The sequence below is a fragment of the Ursus maritimus genome, unplaced genomic scaffold, assembly GCF_017311325.1.
Source record: "Ursus maritimus isolate PB19 unplaced genomic scaffold, ASM1731132v1 scaffold_2, whole genome shotgun sequence".
Lineage (NCBI taxonomy): Eukaryota > Metazoa > Chordata > Mammalia > Carnivora > Ursidae > Ursus > Ursus maritimus.
Window position 1 is genome coordinate 82,492,432 of NW_024424452.1, and position 20,691 is coordinate 82,513,122.

Sequence of the window (20,691 nt, forward strand, 5' to 3'; positions counted from 1 at the left end):
TGAGTGGGGAGCTGGTCACAGGGCTTGATCCTAGGACCCTGAGATCAAGATCTGACCCGAAATCAAGAGTTGGGTGCTCTGGGACACCTGGGTGGCTCAGGCGGTTAAGTGTCTGCTTTCGGGTCAGGTCATGATCCCAGGATCAAGTCCCACATCAGGCTCCTTGCTCAGCGGAGAGCCTGCTTCTCCCTCTGCCTGCTGCTCCCCCTGCTTGTGTGTTCTCTCTCTTTCTCTCTGACAAATAAATTAAAAAAAAAAAAAAGTCAGGTGCTCAACCGACTGAGCCGCCCAGATGCCCCGACTTTCTTGTAAAAGGTAAAAGGTTCTTTATAAGGATAGTTTTAAATTTACAGAATTGAACAGATAATAAAGAGTTTCCATTTATCCCCCTTTTCCATATACAGTTTCTTTTTTTATTAACATCTGGTATTAATGTGGTGTATTTGTTATAATTAATGAACCAATATTGATATACTATGGTTAATTGAAGTCCATAGGTTACATTATGGTTTAGTTTTTTGTGTTGTATTGTTCTATGGGTTTTGACAAATGCATATTTTTCAATCATAAAAAGGAATGAAGTACTTATACATGATATAACATGGATGAACTTTGAAAACATGCTAAGTGAAAGAAGCCAGTCACAAAAGGTCACGATATTGTAATATTCCACTTATATGAAATGTCCAGAAGAGGCACCTGCAGACAGAAAGTAGATTAGTAGTAGCAGTAGGGACTGGGAGAAAGAGGAAGAGTGATTGCTAACAGGTACCATTAAGGATTTTTGCAGTGTGGGGGGATGAGAAAATACTCTGGAATTAGGTAGTGCTAATAGTTGTACAACTTTTTGAAAATACTAAACAGTATTACATAGTTTAAAGGGTGAATGTTTTGACATGTAAATTTATCTCAATAAAAAAGTTATAAAGTGTTCATGGTCATTTCATCATTGTGATTCCTCATTTGCACATATTCCTTTATGTATCAAATATCACCTACTAAGAAAATTAAATAGCTACTTTATATAAATATAATCTGCTTTTCTATAACTTTACCCACTAATCCTTATTTTGTGCCGTGAAAATACTCAGAATAACTTGGTTCTTTCTTTTACCTTGTAGCCTTTAGGTGTTTGAAAATAGCCATTTTTGTTTTCCCTCTTATGCATTTTCTTATCCAGGCTAAATATCCCCAGTTCTTTCAAGTTTTCTTAATGAAATATACTATATGTGGAAAGCACACTAGTTAGTCATTGTTGATTTCATGCAGTATCACCACCATTACAGTGTTATACAGAACATTTTCATGGCCCTGAACCCCCCACGCATCACCTGTTTATCCCTCCTCCATTCCCATTCCCTCAAACCCACAGCAGCCACCAATCATTCTACTGTCTCTATATTTTTTTCTTTTCCAGAATGTGATAGAGTTGGGATCATACAACATGTAGTCTTTTCAGACTGGTTGCTTTACTCACACTTCAATTTTAACTGCTGAAGTGTTTTCCGACCATTATTTTGTAGAATTCACTAAGTTGTGAGCATCATATCATTGCTTTTGAGCAATTAATTATGATAGACCTTGGTGTAATTTTCTTCATGTTTCTTCTGCTTGGTGTTCATCGAGCTTTTGGATTTGTGAGTTTATGTTTTTCATCAAATATGGGAATTTTTTTATTTTTTATTTTTTTTAAAGATTTTATTTATTTATTCGACAGAGATAGAGACAGCCAGCAAGGGAGGGAACACAAGCAGGGGGAGTGGGAGAGGAAGAAGCAGGCTCACAGCGGAAGAGCCTGATGTGGGGCTCGATCCCATAACGCCGGGATCACGCCCTGAGCCGAAGGCAGACGCTTAACCGCTGTGCCACCCAGGCGCCCCAAATGTGGGAATTTTTTGGCTAGTTTTTTTTCCAAGTATTTTTCTGCCCTCCTCCCTTTTCAGGGGAGTCTATTTACTCATATATCAGGCCATGAATAATGAGAGAGTCCCAGGGATTACTGATGCTTTGAACATTTTTTCTTATTTTTAGTTTTTTTCTCTTCATTTTATATAGTTTCTATTGCTCTATCTTCAAGTTCACTAATCTTTTCTTCTGCAGTATTTAATCTGCTTTTAATCCTACCCAGTGATGTTCAACTCAGACATTGTAGTTTTCTTCTCTAACTCAGACATTGTAGTTTTCATCTCTAAAAGCTCATTTTGAGTCTTTTCAAAAATATCTTCCATGTCTCTACTTAACAGTGCAAACATATAGAATATAGTTATGTTTTTTGCCCCAAAGGTGATATATCCATTTTATATTGGAAGCAAGTGCTTTCAGTATTTTTATTTGCTGCATCTTAAAAACATCTAGGGCTATTTGTGTGTTTCTTCCCAAAGCCTCAATTCTGCCATGGCCAGTTTAACATCTAAGGTCCTTTCAGGATCCCAGACCAGGAAGCTGTGGGAGGGACCATTGAATCCTCACGGGCATGACAGTGGGGTCCCTTTCCCAAAGTTTCTCCAAGCAGAGCCAACTGCTCCTCCAAACAGGGCTGGTGAGGCTATCTCAACACCCCTAGGAAGTGGTAACCCTGAAGGCAGTACTTGGAGGGGTGACTGTCTGATGGGGGAGGTTTCAGGCTGGTCTTCCCCAGATCCCCAGCCAGGGCGATCATCACTGGCTACCAGAAGAGTCAGGTGCAGAAGTGTTTTTGTAGCTCAAGCAGGGCCTGAAAGTGATGGGAGATGGTGTTCTTCTCAGCTATGGGCATCTTTGCATATGCCTGCTCGTATCCATCAGGCTGAAAGCAGGGGTCCCAGCCAAAGTCCTGGAAGACTTGGGGCACCACGATCTGGCCCCCTGAACAGGGCCACTGGCTTGCTGGGGTCCCTGGTGCTGAGCACAAGTGTGCAGAGCACACAGGCAAATCTGTCCTCAAACCCAGCCAGAAGCTGGTAGAGACCTTCAGGCTTTAACTTCTCCAGAAACCACTTTATGTAGGGGCCAGAGAGGCTCCCAAAGGCACTGAAGCACGGATGGGTATCCTCCACCAGTACAGGCCCCTGTACCTGGCGAACTGTTTCCTGACACTTGTGTGTGGAAATCTCATTGGGCTGTCCCTGGAACTCTGGCAGGTCAATTTTCTGTGCCACCAAAGTTCATGGAAACTTATTTCCTAGAATCTGAATGACCTCCTTCAGCTTTTAATGTCCATGTCTGTTAATTCTAACATTTTTGCCAGTTCCCGGTCAATTTTTTCTTCTCATAGGTGGTGTTTTCTGACTTCTTTGCATGCCTGATAAATTTGACTGGATGGCAGACATGGTGAATTTTAGCATCCAGCTGTGTATTTTTCTATTTCTAGAAATATTCTTGAACTTTGATCTGGAATATGATTAAGCTACTTGAAAATAATTTGATCCTTTTGGGCCTTCAGGTGGGACCAGAACAGTGCTTAATTTAGGGCTAATTATTTCTGAATACTTAGGCAAGACTTTTCTTTGTACTATATCCAATGACCCATAAATCATAAGTTTTTCCAGTCTGACTAGTTGGAACCAGCATTATTTTGAGCCAGTGAGTGCTGGGTGCTATTGGCTATTGATCTTTTCAGCTGGCTCCTTCCTTGGCCTCTGATAAATTCTTCACATTGATGCCCTGATCATTACTTAGCTGAATACTTGAGAAGGACCCTCTGCAGACCTCCAGGGGATCTTTCTGTATAGCTCTTTTCTCTGTGGTACCCTGTCCTCTTTCCTCTCCCTAGACTCTTAGGTCTGTCTCCTTAACTAAGGGAATCCACTGGGCTTCTCCTGAGTTCTTTGTCCTTGTGCTTTGGCCTTTCAAGTCCAAAATTTGGAACAATCATAGGGCTTACTTTATTTACTTCTGGTCTCTCAGTGATTACTTTCTTTCATTGCCTTATATCCAGTGTCTTGAAAATTTTTGTGTCACACGTGTCTTGAAAATTGTCCCACATATTTTGTCTTTTTTTTGTTGTTGTTATTGTTGTTACTTCATGCAGGAGAGTACATTTAGTTCCTCTGGATTTCTTTTTATTTTTCTTATACCTATAGCTATACCACAATCCTATGTATACATTAATGTCCTTAATAAGTTTTGGAAAATTATCAATAGTGATCTCTTTGATAAATGTCTGTTTTCCATTTTCTCTCTTTTCTCTTTCTGGAACTCTGATTAGATTTATATTAGACATTGTCATCTTATGCTTTTTGTCTCTTAATCTCTTTTTCTTCATTTCCATCTCCTTATCTCTGTGCTGTGTTCTGGGTAGTTTTCTTTAAGACATTAATAACCACTTTAGCTGCATCTATTCTAAAACCTATGTTTTGAGTTTTATAATTCAGTAATTATACTTCCCACCTAAGAGTTTTCTGTTGGTTTGTTTCCATATCTGTCTCATCATAGTTAATATGTTTTTAATTGCTTTTATAGATTTTTATTCATTTATAGATTCACTCTTTCATTTCTCAAACATTTTGTGCATAGTTTTATACTTTAAATCTCATACTTCTAATATATGAAGACTATGAGTGTCTAAAATTATTGTTTGTTGTTTCTTCTGAGTCTCATTTGTGATGATTTATTTGCATGAGTGTTTTGCAGTATTTGCTTTTATAGGTAACATTTGGCTAATCTTAATCATGAAATCCTTAGGTTGTAAATCATGGATGCTTCCTGAAGAGAGGATTTGCATTTTCTTCCTTCTGGAATCCTGGCTTCATGCAGTAGTCCAACACTCAGTTCTCCTACTTTGTAGCTGGTCCAAGGCTTAGTCTTGGACCCAGTGTTGGTAGTTTTCTTTTTTTTTTTAAAGATTTCATTTTTGGGGCTCCTGGGTGGCTCAGTCATTTAAGTGTCTGCCTTCAGCTCAGGTCATGATTCTAGGGTCCTGGGATCGAGCCCCACATTGGGCTTCTTGCTTGGTGGGGCTTGCTTCTTGCTTCTCCTTCTCCTGCTCCCCCTGCTTGTGCTCTCTCTCGCTCTCTCTGTGTCAAATAAATAACTAAAATCTTTAAAAAAAGTAATTTATTTATTTGACAGAGAGACCACAAGTGGGGGTGGGAGGGGCAGAAGGAGAGGGAGAAGCAGACTCCCTGCTGAGCAGGGAGCCGGAACTCAGAGCTTGATCCCAGGACTGTGGGATCATGACCTGAGCCGAAGGCAGCTTAACCAACTGAGCCACCCAGGTACCCCTCAATGTTGGTCTTTTAAAAAAATTTATTTATTTATTTTTAACTGAAGTATAGTTGACTGCAATATTATATTAGCATCAGATGTATAACGTAGTGATTTGACACTATATACATTATGAGATATTCTCCATGATAAGTCACGATAAAGTTAATACAATATTTTTGACTATATTCCCTGTGCTGTACTTAACATCCTCATAACTTATTTATTTTATAACTGGGAGTTTGTGCCTCTTAATCCCCTTCAGCTGTTTTGCCTAGCCCTTTACGCCTTCCCCTCTGGCAACCACCAGTTTGTTCTCTGTATTTATGAGTCTGTTTCTGTTTTCTTTGTTTTGTTTTTTAGATTCTACATATAAGTGGAATCAGATGGTATTTGTCTTTCTCTGACTTGTTTCTTAGCATAATAACCTTTAGGTCCATTCATATCACAAATAGCAAGATTTCTTTTTTTTTATTGACTGACTAATATTCTGATATATATATATATATCCCACCATCTCTTTATCCATTCATCTATTGATGGATACTTAGGTTGCTTCTATATTTTGGTTATTGTAAATAGGCTGCGATAAACATAGGAGTGCATATATCTTTTCAAATTAATGTTTTCACGTTCTTCAGGTAAATATTCAGAAGTGGAATTACTAGACCATATGGTATTTTTATTTTTAAGTTTTTGAGGTACCTCCATATTATTTTCATAGTGCTGCACCAATTTACATTCTCACTAACAGTGCGTGAGGGTTCCTTTTTCTCCACATCCTCACCAACACTTCTTATTTTGGGTCTTTTTGATTCTAGCCATTCTGACAGGTATGAGGTGATATCTCATTGTGGGTTTTTTATTTTTTATTTTAAAGTTAATAGACTTTATTGCCCAGCAGTTACAAGTACTCAAACATGTATTTTTCTGTATTAACTTATTATGAGGTGATCAATGTTAAATAAAATACTGATTTTCATCATCTGTTCCAATTCATGTCTTATTGACCAATTCATTTTTCCTTCCAATTGCATGCCTTTGAGGCAATGAATTTTAACTACGATAGTTTTGGACTTGAATATTCATCTGCAGCTACCTCATTATATGCAGTTGTGCTCCTAGAGGTTTTATCACAGCCATCCTGTGAGCAGTTTCTGGAAAACATCAGGATGCCCTTCATTCATCTTCACCTCATAGGCTCTGTTGCACCCGTAGATGCTGCCCCTTGGCCTACTTGGCCGATGGTGCCCGACAAACACTCATCCTTTGGTGGCGGCGCAGGAAAGCTCATTGTGGTTTTGATGTGCATTTCCCTGATGATTTAGTGATGTTGAGCATCTTTTCATGTGCTTGTTGGCCATCTTTATGAATTTTTGGGAAAAGGAAAATTTTGGGAAATTCATGTCTTCTGACCATTTTTATTTTTATTTATTTATTTCTAAAGATTTATTTATTTATTTGAGAGAGAGAGAGCACGAGCGCATGAGTGGGGAGGAGAGGGAGAAGCTGTCTCTCCGAGAGCAGGGAGCCTGAGGTGGGGCTCCATTCCAGGACCCTGGGATCATGACCTGAGCCACCCAGGTGCCCCTTCTACCCATTTTTAAATCAGATTGTTTTATTGGTGTTAAGTTGTATGATTTCTTTATATATTTTGGATATTAGCTCCCTATTGGGTATATCGTTTGCAAATATCTCCCATTCAGTAGATTGCCTGTTTCACTTTTGCACTTCAATGTGCAAAAGCTTTTTTATTTTGGTATAGTCCCACTGTTTATTTTTGTTTGGGTTGCCCTTTTTTGAAGAGATAAATCTAAAAAAAATATTGCTAAGACTGATATCAGAGAGATTATGGCTTTTTTTTTTTTTTAGGAGTTTTATGGTTTTGGGGCTCACATTTAAGTCTTTAATCCATTTTGAGTTTATTTTTTTATATAGTATAAGATAGTGGTCTACTTTCATTCCTTTGCTTATGTTTGTCCAGTTTTCTCAATACTATTTATCAAAGAGATTGTCTTTTCCCCATTGTATATTCCTGCCTCCTTTGTCATAGATTAATTGACCATATAAATGTGGGTTTATTTCTGGGCTCTCTGTTTTATTCCATTGATCCATGTGTCTGTTTTTGTGCTAGTACCACACAGTTCTGATTACCAATGCATTGTCGTATAATTTGAAATCTGGGAGTGTGATACCTTCAGGTTTGTTCTCCTTTCTCAAGATTGTTTTGGCTATTTGGGGTCCTTTAAGATTCCATATGAATTTAGGGTTATTTGTTCTAGTTCTGTAAAAAATGTTGTTAGTATTTTTTAAAAAGATTTTATTTATTTATTTGAGAGAGAGAGAGAGAGTGAGCAAGCACAAGCAGGGCAGAGGGAGAAGAAGACTCCCTGTTCAGCAGGGAGCCTGACATGGGCCTTGATCCCAGGACCCCAGGATCATGACCAGAGATGAAGGTAGATGCTTAACCAACTGAGCCACCCAAGCACCCCTGTTAGTATTTTGATAGAGATTTCACTGAACCTGTAGATTGCTTTGGGCAGTATGGACATTTTAATGATATTAATTCTTACAATCCATGAGCAGGTTGTATCTTTCCATTTGTTTGTGTTACCTTTAATTTCTTTCATCAGTATCTTATAGTTTTCAGAGTATAGGTTTCCATCTCCTTGGTAAAATTTATTTCTAGGTATTTTATTATTTTTGGTGCAATTGTAAATGGGATTGTTTTCTTAATTTCTCATTCTGCTAGTTTATTAGTATATAAAAACACAACACATTTCTGTATATTAATTTTATATCCTGCAAATTTACTGAATTCATTTATTATAATAGTTTTTTGGTGGCATCTTTAGGGTTTTCTATGTATAGTATTATGTCATCTGCAAATAGTTTTATTTCTTCCTTACTAATTTCGTTGCTTTTTATTTTTGTTTCTTGTCTGATTGCTGTGGCTAGGACTTCTAGTACTATGTTGAATAAAGGTGGCAAGAGTAAACACACTTGTTTTGTTACTGATCTTAGAGAAAATCTTTCACCTTTTCACCACTGAGTATGTTAGCTGTGGGTTTGTCACAGATAGCCATTATTATATTGAGTTTTGTTCCCTCTCAATCATTTTGTCAAGAGTTTTTATCATGAATGGATGTTGAATTTGCCAAATGATTTTTCTGCATCTATTGAGATGACTATATGGTTTTTATTCTCCATTTTGTTAATGTGGTGTATCACATTGATTTGTGGATATTGACCCATCCTTGCATCCCTGGAATAAATTGCACTTAATTTTGGTGAATGTTTCTTTTAATATATTGTTGAATTTGGTTTGCTAATATTTTGTTGAGGGTTTTTGCGTCTGTATTCATTAGGGATATTGGCTTCTAATTTCTTTCCTTCCTTCCTTCCTTCCTTCCTTCCTTCCTTCCTTCCTTCCTTCGTGGTATCTTTGGTTTGGCTCTCAGGGGAGTGCTGTCCTTATGGAATGAATTTGAAACAATTCTTCCTTTTCTATTTTTTGGAATAGATTGAGAATAGATATTAACCCTTCTTTAAATGTTTTGTAGAATTTACCTTTGTAGCACTCTGGTCCTGAGTTCTGTTGGTTTTGAGAGTTTTTTGTTTATTGATTCAATTTAATTATTAGTAATTCATCTATTTAGATTTTCTATTTCTTCCTGATTCATTCTGGGAAGATTGTATGTTTCTCGGAATTTATCTATTTCTTCTATGTTGTTGAATTTGTTGGTAAATAAATTGCTATATCCCCTTTATCATTATGTAATGCTATTCTTTGTCTCTTGTTATGTTTGTTCTTCTAAAGTTTATTTTGTGTCATGTAATTATTGCTACCCCAGCTTTTTTTCATCTCCATTTGCATGGAATATGTTTTTCCATCCCTTCACTTTTATTTTGCATATGTCTTTAAGTGAGTCTCTTGTAGGCAGCATATAGGAGTCTTATTTATTTTTATCCATTTAATCTCCTTATGTCTTTTGATTGGAACCTTTAGTCCATTTACATTTAAAGTAATTATTGATAAGTTTGTACTTTTGTAATTTTGTTAATTGTTTCTGGTTCTTTTTTTTTTTTTTTTAAGATTTTATTTTTATTTCTACACCTAACTTAAGGCTTGAACTTATAACTCCAAGAGCAAGAGTTGCATACTTACTGACTGAGCCAGCCGGGCACCTCTCTGGTTCTTTTTATAATTCTTCTCTGTCCCTTTCTTGTCTTGCGATTCGATGATTTTCTTTAGTTTTATGCTTGAATTCCTTTCTCTTTATGATTTCTTGTGCGCTTATTATAGGTTTTTGGTTTTTGTTATCATGAGGTTTATCTATAGCACCCTATGTATTTAAGTCTATTTTGTTTGTTTATTTATTTATTTATTTATTTAAGAGAGCGTGTGCATGTGCACTTGAGCAGGGGAGGAGCAGAGGGAGAGGGAGAGAGAGAATCTTTAGCAGGCTTCATGTCTAGTGCAGAGCCTGACATGAGGCTCAATCTCATGACCCTGAGATCATGACCTATGGTTATCATGAGGTTTATCTATAATACCCTTTGTATTTAACTGTCTGATTTATTTCTTTATTATTTATTTATTTATTTAAGAGAGAGCACGTGCCTATGCACAAGAGCAGGAGCAGGGTAGGAGTCACTCTGGAGGAGTGTCTGTCATGGCTGAGGCTACCTGCTGGGTGTAACAGGACAGTAGTTGCTTTGGAAGACACAATTGCCAGGGTGGGTCTGCAGGGGAATGCTGGGATGAGTCCAGGGGTGCTAACAAGGTAGACGGAGAGTGTCAGAACTGGTACGTGCCAGTGTCAGGCCATCTAGGCTGAAGGAAGGCAGAAAAAAAAGTGCTTACCAGCACTTTTGTTCCTGAAGAAATTTCCTATAGATCCCTGTCCCTCCATCACACACCCTAAAATTTGTCAGTAAATCTCCTTCATTACGGCCCAGGTGCTTCTTAAACTGCTGCCTTTGTGTTGGGTCTCAGAGTGAGTGATACTATGTGGCAGCCCTTTAAGAACAGAATCTCAGTTCCTATCACCCTCTGGCTCTCCTGGTGTAAGCCCTGCTGATTTTCAAAGCCATACCTCGGCTGCAAGGCCAGGGAGTCTTTGTGAAGAGAAGCCTTTGGGGCTGTGCACGGCACACAGACATGGCTATTGGGGTAGCTCTGCTGTGCTGCACCCTTTAAATTTTGTTTAAAGATTTTATTTATTTATTTGAGAGAGAGAGCATGAGTGGGGGCAATGTTATGGTAGCTCATCTTCCCAGTGCAGATCCCCAGGGCAAGGGTTGCCCAGTGTGAGGCTTGAACCCCTATCTCCTCAGTGGGGAGCCTCCACACCTGTGATATCCCTCCTGCTTGTGGGTCTCTGCTTCAGGGGTTGAGTTCTTGATTGCCTCTCTGCCCCGCCTACCCTTCTTCATGTAGCTTTTTATTTATGCCTTTAGCTGTGGAAGTACTGTTCTGCTAGTCGTCTGGTCTTTCTCAGAGTAAGTTGCGCTGTATGTAGTTGCGGCCTTGGTGTGTCCATGGGAGGATGTGAGTTCAGAATCTTCCTACTCTGTCATCTTACCCTTTCCACCCAATGTTATTTTTACTGGGGCAACCATGACCTTGGATTTGCCTGGTGATTACCGATTACCATTTCCCACTCCATTCTTAGCTTATTGTATTTTGTTTATTGTTTTTGTTTGTCACCCCTAGAGACTTCTGTTTTTTCCTGCAAGCCCAATAATGCTTCAGAAAATATGCTCTGTCATGGATCTAGTTGTATTGTAATAAGAAGACCTTTCAGAGTATTTTGTCCATGTATTTCCAGGAGGGAATGTCCTAAAGAAGGTGTTTTTAAAATCGACACTTCCCAGTATGTGAACTGCATATTGAACTGATAAACTCTCTGTAATTAGGTGTTTAAGCAAGGGCTGGATGATTCTTTCTGTTATGGGTGAGAGATTAAACTAAATGACCATTCGAACTCAAAGATATTGTAATTCAGCAGTCTCAGGCTTAGGATAGAACACCCAGATCACTTTTAATATAAATAAAGGCTGCTCAGGATGGTATTTGTAATTTATCATTTGTAATCACTTCCAAATATTTGGTTTTATTCAGAACTGAAAGAAATGACTTCTTTGAATTTCGGGTCTTTGTTCATTTTTGAACAGTTGTTATTTACATTTAACCAACTTGAGAAATGTGGTTTTATTCATGAATTCAACTATTTATAAAAAATCCCATTCTGTATAAATACATAAGACGTGGTTTCTATCCTCATAGAGTTTGTAATTTAGAAAAGAAATAAAAGAAGTCCTCATTTTGTTCGACATCTCAGACATTACATTCCAAATGATTACGACTCTGGTTAAAATCCTCCATAGTTCATTTGCTCATGTGAGTGTGACAGGAATATACATGTCAGATCCCTTTCTTTTCCTAGCTTGTTTTTGCGTATCTTTTATGAGTATCTACTGTTTCTNNNTCCCTAACATTACTTTTTCTTTCATATATTTTCTGGCTCTTTTTTCCTTTTTATTTTTTTTGCATGATACCTTGTCTTCTTTCTCTTGCAGAGAGCGGTACGTACAAATGCTTGACCAAATTGCCCGGCAGATGATTGATTTCTACAAAGACTTGGTAACTCAACGAATGATGGACCAGCGCATTTTAGAAGAACTGTACAATTTTAAGAATGTTATTGAAGAACTGACGAGGTAAAATCTGTGATTATCTTTTTTTTTTTTTTTAAGATTTAATTTATGTATTCAACAGAGATAGAGACAGCCAGCAAGAGAGGGAACACAAACAGGGGGAGTGGGAGAGGAAGAAGCAGGCTCCTAGCGGAGTAGCCTGAGGTGGGGCTCGATCCCATAACGCTGGGATCACGCCCTGAGCCGAAGGCAAACGCTTAACCGCTGTACCACCCAGGCGCCCCAAAATCTGTGATTATCTTAAACCCAAAACACAAGTCAAAACCGTGTCTCTAAAGAGAATAAAAAACAGGAGAAGTAGAATGATTAAAAGTGAGGACGCTTTTTTCCTTTTTGGGGGTTTAGGAAGAGAACAGAAAGGACTGGATATAGAAGTAGAGACCTGGGTTACAAAGATTAACACAAAACTAGGGCTTTGTGTATGTTTGTTAGGAAAACGATTCTTGTTCTCCTTCTAGGACTGCTATGTTCATCTTAATCATGTTTACAGAGCAGTGCCATGATTAAGGATGTTAAGGTTTAAATTCCAAAGAGGATAAGTGTTACATAGCAATCAAGTTAGTGATCATCTAACCTGTGTCAAGACAATTCGTGGCAAGAATGAAAAGGATAAGATAGGCATGTCAGAGGGTAGGATAGAGCAGCCTGGTGGCCTTGCCTGTTAGCATCTGCCTTCTCTCCATTCGAGAGGCTCTCTCACATCATCTTTCTGCCCTTTCTAGCCAACCGGATTCCATTGCCAAACCTGACAGAATTCCGTCCAAATGGACACTAGATTTCTTGATTTGGTTTATAAGGTGTAAAAACTAGGAAGAAATGTACACATAACTGGGAAGATTCCTGAGTATAAATCGATTTCCTGGGTAGAGACATTTTGGAACTCTTCAACTATGAATCTAAAATTTCTTTGCTTTGTTTCAGGGAACTGTGTCTGGTTCGGGCACATGATATAAAATTAACAAAGGAAGCAGAAAAGGCCCACAAGGATTTGGCACAAGCTCTTTTAGATGCTGAAAAGAATGCTAAGTGAGTTACCAGATGTTAGCTATTGTGTCATACATGCTTCACACTTATTTGAAGAAATAAAATTTTATGGAAACATTTGAAGTTTTTTATTACAACAGTGCCTGAAGGAGTTAATATATATATACAGGGAACTTCTAATAAATGTATTTATTAACTCCTCCAGGCCCTGTTTAATACAGATCTCATACATGTCTTCTTGTGTGAATTTTCCAGGGAGGTATCCCTAGAAGTGGAATTACTGAGTCATAGGCTATGCATACCCTTGTCATGCTAGGATGTTGTCAAATGCTCTACAAAGTAGTCGTACCAGTATATCCTCTCATCGGTGTATGAGATTTCCCTTTTGTCCATATCTTTTATCAATCTGGTGGGTATGAAAAGGTATCTGGTGTTTGTTTGCAATTTCCTAATTAGTAGTATGACTCTAGTTCATTTTTAGATTTTAATGAATCTATGATCTTAATGTTTTTGTCCTATTTTAGGGGTTAGCAAACTTTTCCTGTAAACAGTCAGATGGTGAGATATGGTTTCTGATGCAGCTACTCAATCAGCTTGGCCTTTATAATGTGTGCCACTGTGGTGTAAAGGCAGGCAAGGGCAATACCAGAACATGGCTATGTTCCAATAAAACTTTATTGACACTGAAATTTGAAGGTATAACATTTTCATGTGTCACAAAATATTGTTATCCTATTGCTTTTTTAACCATTAAAAATATAAAAAGTAAAATATGTGAAAAACTAAAAATCTAAAATTCTTAGCTTGTGTTTATACAAAACACAAGTGGTGGGCTATATTTAAACCCACAGGCTGTAGTTTGCTGACCTCTACTCTATTTCATTTTTGGTTAGAGTTCTGATTACTAGGAAGCTCTTGGGTATATCTGATTGTATTTTTAATTTTTCTTATTGATTAAAAATAATATTATATTATCATAGAAGCGTTATATGTGCCTTGTAAGTAGAAAATACAAACAAGCAAAAATGATTTAAAAATATGAGTTTCACCATCCATAGATTACTGCTATACATGACTAAGTGTATATCCTTTTGTTTCTATGTATATGTGCACACATGCATTGTTTTAATTGTACTGTATGTACTGTTATACAGCCTGTTTTTTTTAGCCCACAGTCTCTACCTATTTCAGTAAAGTTTCACTTCACAAATTACCAAGGTCATATCCAAATTTTCCCAATTATTCCCCAAATGTATTTTACATAGGGTTGTCCAAACTAGTATCCAATCTAGGGCCACACATTGTATCTTGTTTTATGATCCTTTTAATTCAGTGTAGTCTTTTGCTTTTTTTAAAAAATGTGTTGAAGAGTGACTGTATTTTTTTAAAATGTCAAGAAAAACACAAATGTATACAAAATCTGAATTCAGAGATATATTCTTACTTTTATTCTATTTTGTTCCTTACTAGAATGAGAAGGGTACCTTGATCATTTTTTGTGCACTGAATATATTGCTGTTTTCTATAGATAATTCACCCTTCTTATCCTCTGTGCTCTGGAGCCGAAATACAACACAAAGACTGAGCTTGGGGATAAAGAGGAACAATAGTTTCATTACTTTGCTGGGCAAAGGAGGCCGGAGCAGGCTAATGCCTTCAAAACTGCAGACTGCCCTGGGTAAAAGGCTGAGGGGTTGTATAGGAAAACACAGGATCTGCCAGTTTCGCTAGGAATCTGGTATGTGCTGCCAGCCACAGTCCTCATGTCTTTAAGGTGGTCTCATGACTAGTGCTTGTGCTGGGCCATCTGAGTCTGGTTACCGGGTATCAACTTCGATACCAAGTTCTTGGAACAGAGGATCCCACAGAAGCACAAGTGAAGGGGTGGGGTCTTTAAGAATGAGGAAGAGAAAAATTTGTTCAACTTAAGAGTCAAACCTTGCTGAAACATTAGTATGTCCATCTTAATTTCCATCCGTCTTTACATTTTTGTGTGGTTTCAGTATGATCTATTAAAATTTGACCCCAATAATGTCATTTCTCTGCCCGAAATTCTGTAGTAGCTCCCCATCTTAGAGTAAAGGGCCATGTTTTTTTAAAAATGGTTTACAAGACTCAACCTACCAGAATTTCTCTGACTTCTCCTACTTTATTTCAGAACTGCTGCGTTTGTGCTGTTCCTTGAACATACCAGACAGGCTCCCACCTTGGGGCCTGGAATTTTCTTCCCCCTCCCAGAGAGCTGAGTAGCTTCCTCCCTCCTTCCTTCAGACCTTTGCTCATCTCCCTCCATTTAAAACCACAGTACATTTTGTGCTCTCAATCCCCTTTCCCTGATTGATTTCCATCTGTTGCACTATCACTATTTACTATATTTTACTTTTTTATTTGTTGGTTATCTCTTCTGAATAAACTTTATAAGGGCAAAGTTTTGTTTTGTTTTGTTTTGTTTTGTATGGTACCTGGCATTTGGTAGGCACTAAACAGATATTTGTTGAATTAATTAGTAAAAATAAGTTAGAACTTCTTTTGTGCTAATGTCCATTATAAGAACATCTAAAACCAGAGAGAAAGGGAAGGAAAAGGAGAAAGTTTGAAGTAGAATTTATTTTTGTGATTAGAAATTTTTAGTTATACTTTTAAAAATAATAACTGATTTTTATTGAAAATTAGGAAAATCGAAACAAATAAGGAAATAAAGAGCACCCATAATTTTTTCTCTCAGAGGTAAACACTATTAATATTTTGATATATTTTTCTTTTTTCCATTTCTATGTATTTTTTATATAAATGAGATCAAACTGAATATATAATTTACATTTGGGTTATCTCATGTTACAACATGAAAAATTTTCCCATGTACCAAAGTATTAACAACAACAAGATCTTTAATTAGCAGCAGAGTATTTTCATCATAGAGCTCTATCATATATTTTATTTGACCAACCCCTTATTATTGGACAATGAGTTTATTTCTGAATTTCTTTCTTTTGCTATTATAAACAAGGGTCATTAATTCTCTTTTTAAAATCACTGTCTGGGGTGCCTGGGGGGCTCAATTGGTTAAGTGTCTGCCTTCTGCTCAGGTCATGATCCCAGGGTGCTGGGATAGAGCCCTGCATTGGGCTCCCTGCCCAGCAAGGAGTCTGCTTCTCCCTCTCCATCTGCCTGCAACTCCCCCTACTTGTACTCTCTCTCTTTCTGTCAAATAAATAAATAAATAAAACCTTTAAAAAAAAATAAAATCACTGTCTGGGGTGCCTGGGTGGCTCAATCAGTTAAGTATCCAACTCTTGATCTAAGCTTAGGTGTTGATCTTGGGGGTCGTGAGTTCAGGTCCTGCTTTGGACTCTATGCTTGGTGTGGGCCCTACCTGAAAAAAAAATCAGTGTCTAACTTTCAGGTAGTAATGTGCACAAATTGTAAGGGTATATAACTTGTTGAATTTTCATATGTGATTAATTTTTCTTAGTTACTCTGAACACGTAGAAGTCTCCAAAAAGAAGCCTTTCAAGGACTGATGCTGGTGGTTCCTGGCTTTCACCAAAATTAGAAGAATTCTATGTCATGGGCCTTTAATTCTTAAAAAAAAAAAATAAAAAAAATATATATATATATTTAAATTCAATTAATTAACATATAACATATTATTAGTTTCAGAGGTAGAGATTGGTGATTCATCAGTCTTATATAAGACTCAGTGCTCATTATATCCCATGCCCTCCTTAATGTCCATCACCCAGTTATACCATCCCCCTACCCCTCTCCCCTCCAGCAACCCTCAATTTGTTTCCTATGATTGAGTCTCTTATAGTTTGTCTCCCTCTCTGATTTTGTCTTGCTTTATTTTTCCCTCCCTTCCTCTATGCTCCTCTGTTTTGTTTCTCAAATTCCACATATGAGTGGAGTCATATGATAATTGTCTTTCTCTGATTGACTTATTTCACTTAGCATAATACCCTCTAGTTCCATCCATGTCATTGCAAATGGCAAAATTTCATTTTTTTTGATGGCTGAGTAGCATTCCATTGTATATATATACCACATCTTCTTTATCCATTCATCTGTCGATGGGCATCTGGGCTCTTTCCATAGTTTGGCTCTTGTGGACATTGCGGCTATAAACATTGGGGTGCACGTGCCCCTTTGGATTACTACATTTGTATCTTTGGGGTAAATACCCAGTAGTACAATTGCTGGGTCCTAAGGTAGCTCTATTTTCAACTTTTTGAGGGACTTCCATACTGTTTTCCAGAGTGGCTGCACCAGCTTGCATTCCCATCAACAATGTAGGAGAGGTCCCCTTTATCTGCATCTTTGCCAACATCTGTCCTTTCCTGACTTGTTCATTTTAGCCATTCTGACTGGTGTGAGGTGGTCTCATTGTGGTTTTCATTAGTATTTCCCTGATGCCGAGTGATGTTGAGCATTTCTTCATGTGTCTGTTGGCCATTTGGATGTCTTCTTTGCAGAAATGTCTGTTCATGTCTTCTGCCTATTTCTTGATTGGATTATTTGTTCCTTGGGTGTTGAGTTTGATAAATTCTTTATAGATTTTGGATACTAGCCCTTTATCTGATAATACATTTGCAAATATCTTCTTCCACTCTGTTGGTTGTCTTTTGAATATGTCGACTGTTTCCTTTGCTGTGAAAAATTTTTTATCTTGAAGAAGTCCCAATAGTAAATTTTTGCCTTTGTTTCCCTTGTCTTTCGGAAACATGTCTAGTAAGAAGTTGCTGCCTGTGTTCTCCTCTAAGATTTTGATGGATTCCTGTCTCCCATTGAGGTCTTTCATTCATCTGAAGTTTATTTTGGGGTATGGTGTAAGGAGATGGTTCAGTTTCATTCTCCTGCATGTGGCTGTCCAATTTCCCCAACACCATTTGTTGAAGAGACTGTCTTTTTTCCATTGGAGATTCTTTCCCGCTTTGTCAAAGATTAATTGACCATAGAGTTGAGGGTCCATTTCTGGGTTCTCTATTCTGTTCCATTGATCTATGTGTCTGTTTTTGTGCCAGTACTGTACCATCTCGATGATTACAGCTTTGTAATAGAACTTGAAGTCCGGAATTGTGATGCTGCCAGCTTTGGTTTTCTTTTTCAACATTCCTTTGGCTATTTGAGGTCTTTTCTGGCTCCATACAAATTGTAGCATTGTTTGTTCCAGCTCTGTGAAAAAAGTTGATGGTATTTTGGTAGGGATTGCTCTGAATGTATAGATTGCTCTGGGAACATAGATATTTTAACAATATTTGTTCCTGGGACATCTGGGTGGCTCAGTTGGTTAAGCATCTGCCTTTAGCTCAGGTCATAATCCCATGGTCCTGGAATGGAGACCCATGTCAGGCTCCCTGGTCAGCAGGGAGTGTGCTTCTCCCTCTGCCTCTCCAAACGCCCCCCCACCCCCCGCCGCCGCTTGTGCTCATGCATGCTTTCTCTCTCTCTCTCAAATAAATACATAGAATCTTAAAAAAAAAAACAAACCCACATTATCTTTCTTCCAAACCATGAGCATAGAACATTTTTCCATTTCTTTGTGTCTTCCTCAATTTCTTTCATGAGTGTTCTATAGTTTTCTGAGTACAGATCCTTTACCTCTTTGGTTAGGTTTACTCCTAGGTATATTGTGATTTTTGGTGAAATTATAAATGAGATCCACTTCTTAATTTCTCTTTCTTCTGTCTCATTGTTAGTGTGTAGAAATGCAACTGATTTCTGTGCATTGCTTTTATATCCTGCCACTTTGCTGAATCTCTGTAACAGGACTTTAATTCTTGTAGCAAAGTTCCTTGGGAGGAGGTCTTTCAAATGGCTTGTGAAATGCTACCCCTTTACATTTAAACCCCTTTGTATTTAATCTCAGAAGAACTTTTAATTCTAATTTAATTTTAAGCTTCGGTGTAAGTTGGAAAGAAAAGGTATGTTCTAGTAAGCATGAAGAAAAGATAGTTAGGAAAAAGGTACTTACTTGATTTTACTTAATCTTTTAGTTGGTTGGTAGAGAATTTCTTTAAATCTTATATTAATTATAAGATCTTATATATAATTGTAATTATAATTTAAAAGTATAGTGGTTCATAATTACTGGGCGTTGTGTCTTTAATAAAGAATCCTAACTCTGTTTTGTATTCAGTTTTTTTATTAGATATACTGCTGTTATACTATTGGAATACCATATTGTGAAAGTTCTAGTGAATAAACAATATGAAGAAAAACATTTAGAGCAAGGAACAATATATTGAATTTTTTTCTTTAAGACTTTTATAAGATTTATAAATGAAATGTGATTATTTTTTTCTTCTATTTCACTGGGTATTAGTGTTATTAATATCCAGCAATTATGCCATAATTATTTTATGATGAATTTTAAAGGAACAAATTGCCTATTTTAGAACAAAGTTGTTTTTTTAAATGTCCAGTATCGTAACAATTATCTGATAAATGTGACTTCTCAAAAAGAAAGTGTGTATATACCTTTTAATTTTTCTTTTAGGATTGTAGAAGAATACCATGACTTATACACATTGCAAAGAGGAAGGATGGAGAGTGATATTAAACAGTTAATGGCAGAAAGAGATCTCTGGAGCTCAGCCACATATGAACTGGCCCTAAAGGTTGGTTCATCTGGAATCATAACTCAGACTTCTTTTTTGACTGAATAAAGTTTTGTTTTATAATTTTCCATAATCTAGACAAAATTTTTAAAAGTGAGGCGCATATTTAATTTATGAATAATGTAGTTGTTATGGGCCTTGAAAAAGGAAAGTAATGTTTTTTTCTTTTGTTTCTTCTCTCTTAAGTGCCTGGCTATTGCCCAGTACTTAAGGACTCTTTTTTTCACCATAATCAATGAAGTATGAGCAAAATTTTTTTCTGTTGTTTGTGAACATGTTAAAACTTTCAACTTTAATTTATACTAATAATAAACTAGGAAAAGTTGTTTGCATTTTTTCACACTGTGTAACCGTATTAGGATTATATGACTTCGGTTCTGTTACCTTGGCATCTAAGATGACAAATGAGTTAAAATATGGCCATCTGTTGGCCATTAATGTAATACTTTAGGGAAGTGCCATAGTCCTACAGTATTCTATTTTTCTGAAATGTTTGCTGGTGGTTGCCTATTCTTACACCTGGGACTGGTGTTTACTAAGTATTAACAGCAAATTATGACCCTCAACAGATTCAAACTTCTGTTTCATTTTCCTCTGGAATAGTCAGACCTCATCTAGGACATAATGTTTCATCCTGATGCAGAATTTTAAAATGACATGTCAAGGGGAAACAATCATGACAGTAAATGTATAATATATATTTAGAGCTAGGCCTGTTCAGTAGTAATAAAGAAGAAGACAAGTGCGTTTCTTCACTCCAGAAGTATTTAAATAATAGAGAAGTGACCCATTGTATTGGTTTCTGCGGAAAAATACCTTGAATTGGTGGTGGTTTGTATTAGCTCATCCCTAAAGGCCCTTCCAACAGGAAATGAATGACAGCTAGAATGTCACCTCCCTAAAAAAAGGACTTTGTCTCTTTTGTTTGTGGCTATATGCACAGTGTCTGGAACAGTCATTTGTTGAATAACTATATAATTGATTCAATATACAGTGGTTCTCAAAGTATGGTCCAAGGACCCCCTGGGGATACATGAGACCCTCTCACAAAGTGAAAACTAGTTTCATCATCATATTGAGATGTTATTTGCCTTTTTCACTCTCATTTGCACAGGAGTGCCTAAAAATACTGTTTATGTTAACATATAATAGATTTATTGTTATGTTTAAGTGAATCAACAAA

General features: G+C 37.1%; 1 protein-coding gene and 1 pseudogene across 1 annotated transcript in view; one reads left to right on the forward strand and one right to left on the reverse strand.

Moving 5' to 3' along the window:
- The window catches only part of AXDND1 (axonemal dynein light chain domain containing 1), an 88,080-nt gene that overhangs the window by 21,546 nt on the left and 45,843 nt on the right, over positions 1–20,691 (forward strand). The window contains exons 10-12 of the mRNA XM_008696903.2: positions 11,770–11,910; positions 12,829–12,933; positions 19,388–19,508. Of these exons, the coding sequence (XP_008695125.1) occupies positions 11,770–11,910; positions 12,829–12,933; positions 19,388–19,508 (367 nt within the window). The remainder of the gene's footprint in view (positions 1–11,769; positions 11,911–12,828; positions 12,934–19,387; positions 19,509–20,691) is intronic.
- LOC103668886 lies at positions 2,038–6,478 on the reverse strand (annotated as a pseudogene).